Genomic DNA, 4,945 nt, shown 5'->3' with positions numbered 1-4,945 from the left:
AAAAAAAAGAAAGACAGTGCAAGGATTCTTGGGGTGAAATATGTGATGCAGATATACATGGTCTTCAGTAAGGGAAGATTTAGGCTTAGTCATGTTAGTGTGGGATAAGCTAAGTCATAATTGTAGTATTGAAAATACTAATTTTAGACACAAAGAAAGACCATGGAGAGAGGCTAAAAAACATGAAATAGTAAAGTTTCCCTATGTTGGTAATATAAAAGTGAAGTGTAAGACAATTGTTTTAATGCTTCAAAGGAAAAACAGTCTCAGGTGAATAATTTTGGCCCAAGACATCATTAATTTCCCACATTTTCTATTTCACTTTCCCCAAATAGACCTGTTCTTAATGAAATAAGTGGTTTACTTTAATTATTATAGTATGAACAAACTCTCACCTCTTTTTCAGAGTTATGGTAAAACTTGATTTGAATTCCCAGTTTGAATTCCCCAAATCAACTGCAGTGATTCTGTATTGTGCTTTGAACAATAGTTCTCTAATTGGTTGATATCTCTGTAGGGGCATTTAGTTAAAGGGTTGCATGGTTAATATGGACATTGAAGATGAGTGTGGGAGTAATTGATTAGCAATTATAGTTGTTTGTAAGGATTGAAAACAATCATTTCACACTTTAGAATAACCAGAATACAAATTATCTTAACCACATGCTTGGCTTCTTGAGTTTGCAATCCTTTAATCTTCCTAGCAGCACCACTGTTATCCAGAAGTTTAACCTGCCCATGATTCTTCCTAGACAGGAGACTATCGAGAAGTCAGGGTGAGTAGTTTGCTGCCATCTCAGTATTAGTCCAGTCTCTCAGCTGGTTCTACTGACTTAGGTTCCTAAGAAAGGAGGGGTGCCTTTCTAACTTGTGTCCAATGCCATTTTATAACCTCCTTGTAATCAAATTCATTAATGACTAAGTTCCCATTTATCTAGCCCACAATAAATATTTATTCCTATTACTCAACCTCTGCTTGGAACTTGACTCTAAGCTCTGGGAATTAAGGTAACACACATTTGCTGTTAGATCTGCTGTCCTGCCCTTGCTTTGTCGGAGACTCTTTTGAAAAAGAGTTTCAAAGCTTTTGAAACTTTGACACCTGTAGATGAGCCATCTTTTGCTATTTATTTATTCAATCATCATTTCCCCAAGATCTGACATAGACCAATCTCCCAAATTAGAACTACTTTCAAACTCACATTTTTGGCTACCTTTATGACTTCTTGGCTTAGATAGAATACTCTGACACCCACAATGGTCTAGGTTCCAGGCTTCTACATGTTGGCTACTCCATCCCCTGACTACCCCCTGTTCTGACAATCACTATGTGCCATGTCTGTTTTTAAAGACTGTATAACTGTGAGCTAGACATTAAAGCACTTGAAAAGTCAAGAACATTTAAAATAACTGCTTATTATATAAGTGTAACTTGATTATAGAAGATTCCTATGTTTTATTTTCAATAAAAAAGTTTTTAGTGATTCTTCAGCAATGTTAGAAGCTGACCTGAATTTCTTACATTATAAGGAAATGAGCCATAATTCTATTATGTAATATTTGTATTCTACTTCAAATGCTATTATTTCATCATTGTTTCTAAATTTCAGCTGTTCAAAATGACTTCAGATCTTATCAGGACAATCTTGGTTGTTGCACTAATTTCCAAACTTACAAGTGCAATGGATCTACAGTTCTACTTGGCAAGACAACCATTTTAAGTTGAATGAGAATGACATCACACTCACACCTGCAAAATCTAAAATGTCTAATAAAGTAGATTCCTATGTCTGAACTTCAATTTTAGGGCACAGCTGTAGATGCAGAACTGATGCCATCTGGTGTGATTCTACAGAATAAGAGAGAAAATTTACCCAGAGTGTGCCATGCACTGGCTTTTCTGGGAATGGCAAGGTGCCAGGATTTGTTTTTGGTTCACTTGCAGGGGTGGAAGCTTGGAACTAGGTGAGTACAAAATATGAAACACTCTATTTTTAGTTTGACATTCCATGTTTCCAATTTGTCTATAGTTTCAAAATTAGTGCAATAGAGTTACATTTTAAATGGCCAAAATGTTAAAGATTGTAAATGGTTAAACCATTTAGAATAGCGGGAAATATTTGTTTTTTTTTTTTTTTTTGTAAGTAACACTAATCTAGAGACTTTTAGAATACTGAAGATATTAATGTAATACATAAGGTATCTACACTGTGCTGTAGTTTGCTTTTAATTTTGACAGCTACTCTGAGGTATTTGTGCATATTTAAGCTAAATCCACAATTAAAATTTTAGGATCATTAGAATGTCACTGTCAGGCGTCTGTGTCACATACAATGGAAGGTTATGGATTGAGTTGTAAATCTTTGATGTAGTTCTTTTCTTGTTTGAATCAGTGAAATAAATTTCTCAGTCCTCCAATTTTTATTTTGTCTACACAAAATAAATAATGTTATGGGTTAATAATGATCTGATTAAGTGTCTGAGTCACAAGCATCTTCCCATATAGGAAGCTGGATTATCAGAAGGGCATTTAAACCCAGTAATCAGAACCTAATAGGCATGCGGAAAAGCTTTCTGATGGATTAAGGTTAAAAAACTGCCTTATTTTCCTCAATAGTAGCCACTTTATGTAATGAGCCTGAACATTTCTGTCATTCTTGGTCTGTAAAGACAGATCCTGAAGACATGGGTGGGTCCGAGCTAAAACCTTTATATGTGTCTCTTGTTTTATTAGTATGACTCTGAAGTTACTTGAATTTATTGAATAGGTACAGATTCTTCAAGCAAGATGTCTTTTCCTATCAGATGAAAATCACACTTTCCTATTGGGAATCAAGATGAATTATTATCTTGATAATCGAATAGGAAGTTTTGGACTGAACAGTGGCTTAAACAAATTAGAGGCTTTGTTCTTTTCTCACAGAACGAGGAGGTTAAAGGCAGGCAGCTGCTCGTGTTGGTTCAGCAGCTCACCGGTGTCAGGCTTAATTAAGGTAGCTGCTGAGTTTCCCTTGGCTTTTTCCTTCAGGTTCCAAGATGGTCCCTGCAGCTCCCCACAAGAAGGAGGGAGGCCACAGAGAAAACAAGCCATGCCAGTTCAAATCTACTTCCTTTTAAAGAGCTTCCTCAGCACCCCAGTAACTTTGGCCTTCATCTCATTGGCCAGAACTGTGGCTACTGCTATCTGCAAGATTGTCTGAGAAATGCCGGTTTTGTTGCTGGAGATATAACTGCCTTTCACAAAAATCCAGTTTCTCTTGATAAGGAAGAAAGTGGTGGTGGATCTTGGGAAGACAACTAACAGTTTATGCCCTGGTTACAAAATACAATTGCAGAGGAGCATAAAGTTCAAAAATATCAAAACGTAGTTCCTTCACAACTGGCAAAGCTCCAAGCAGCACTGCTTCCCTCTGAAAGAGTGAGCAGAATGAAGGCATATCCAGTTTTCTCAAAAAACACTTGATGGGACTGACCTTCTCTCTCAGTCAATATCCTTGTCACACATCAGGATTTTCTAGAGGGCTCTGGGTACCTGCACACTTCCTTGGTGACCATAACCTCTTAATGGAGGGCTAGTATAAGATAAATAATGTTCTACTGTGCTGCTCCCTCATCTGCATCATTTCTCTCCTCCCTAATTTTCCTGTCAGTTATATTTTGGTGGAGTCTGGGTTTGTGTATTTGATTCCTATAAAAAGATCATCACTTTCATGTATGGAGGAGGGGAATCTTTGCAAAGAAAATCTACCTTACTCCCTTCTGTGACTCCATCACCAATCTAGGAATATCCTGGGAGAAGAATTGCCTCTCAAAACTGCTTCCATAAGCAGCCTACATCCTAGCTAAGCAAAGAAGAAACACTTCCCACATCCAGGGCTGTCTAAAAGAACTTTCTGTGATGACAGAAATGTTCTATATCTGCAGTGTCCAATATGGTAACCACTAGCCACGTGTGGCGCATGAACACTTGAAATGCGGCTATTGTGACTGAGGAAGTAAAATTTAAATTTTGTTTAATTGTAATTAATTTAAATTCACATAGCCAAATGGGGCTACTGACTATGATATTAGATAGCACAGTACACTTTATTCTCTTTCTTATGTTGTAGAACCAGCTGGGAGACGTGCGGGCCAGTCATGGGCTTGATGTCCCATGGTCTTCACTATTCTACCTTGCCATTGAACTTGTCTCCCAGAGGAAAAGAAAGAATGGTATTTGGAATTAAATTCAAGATGTTAACTTGACATCTATATATTGCACATATTCCTGTATAGTGAATGGAATGGTCTCCTGAGAATAGGTTCTGTGATTGATTTTAGTGATAACTGGTCATGAAGAAATGGCCATACTGCTCCACTTCACCTTCCTAGTGACTATTATGTGTTCCTAGTCAGAATGACTCAGCAGAGATTATTTTGTTCTCTTGTGCAATTTATTCTGTGTCATTTTATTTTTGTAATATTGTGGCAGCTAAATGATTATTCTGTGTATGTTTTTCAAAATATTAGGTGGCTTATATTTTTTAAAATGCTATGAAATAAAAATAAACTATATGTTAACACAGTTTTTAATGTGGCTTTTTATTGGTGAGTTATTATTACCAAACTTTGTTAACGGTTAATTAGGATGAGATTCATAGATAGAAATATTTATTTTGCTGGGCGCTGTGGCTCACGCCTGTAATCTCAGCTCTTTGGGAGCCTGAGGTGGGTGGATCACGAGGTCAAGAGATTGAGACCATTCTGGCCAACATGGTGAAACCCCGTCTCTACTAACAATACAAAAAATTAGCTGGGTGTGATGGCGTACGCCTGGAATTCTAGCTACTTGGGAGGCAGAAGAATGGCTTGAACCGGGGAGGCGGAGGTTGCAGTGAGCTGAGATTGGGCCACTGCACTCCAGCCTGGGCGACAGAGCGAGACTCAAATAATAAAAAAAAAAGAA

General features: G+C 37.4%; 1 protein-coding gene across 8 annotated transcripts in view; it reads left to right on the top strand.

Moving 5' to 3' along the window:
- The window catches only part of SMIM43 (small integral membrane protein 43), a 7,559-nt gene extending 2,992 nt beyond the window's left edge, over window positions 1-4,567 (top strand). For 5 of the 8 annotated variants that reach the window (XR_005195330.1, XR_005195329.1, XR_005195328.1 and 2 more), the window contains exons 3-5: window positions 705-776; window positions 1,611-1,965; window positions 2,769-4,567. Coding sequence is in view for 1 of the 8 variants with exons in the window: in XM_037727508.1 (XP_037583436.1) it covers window positions 1,808-1,860 (53 nt within the window). In the remaining 7 variants the exon portion in view is untranslated. Of the gene's footprint in view, window positions 1-704; window positions 777-1,610; window positions 2,467-2,768 lie in introns of those variants that run through there. The other 3 variants (XR_001816191.2, XR_005195326.1, XM_037727508.1) reach the window with 3 other exon arrangements.
- The last annotated feature ends 378 nt before the right edge of the window (window positions 4,568-4,945 follow it).

Source organism: Cebus imitator, unplaced genomic scaffold (genome assembly GCF_001604975.1).
Source record: "Cebus imitator isolate Cc_AM_T3 unplaced genomic scaffold, Cebus_imitator-1.0 Scaffold233, whole genome shotgun sequence".
NCBI classification, from domain to species: Eukaryota; Metazoa; Chordata; class Mammalia; order Primates; family Cebidae; genus Cebus; species Cebus imitator.
The sequence above is the reverse complement of the archived record's forward strand: the minus strand, read 5'-3'. Positions and strand labels throughout refer to the sequence as shown.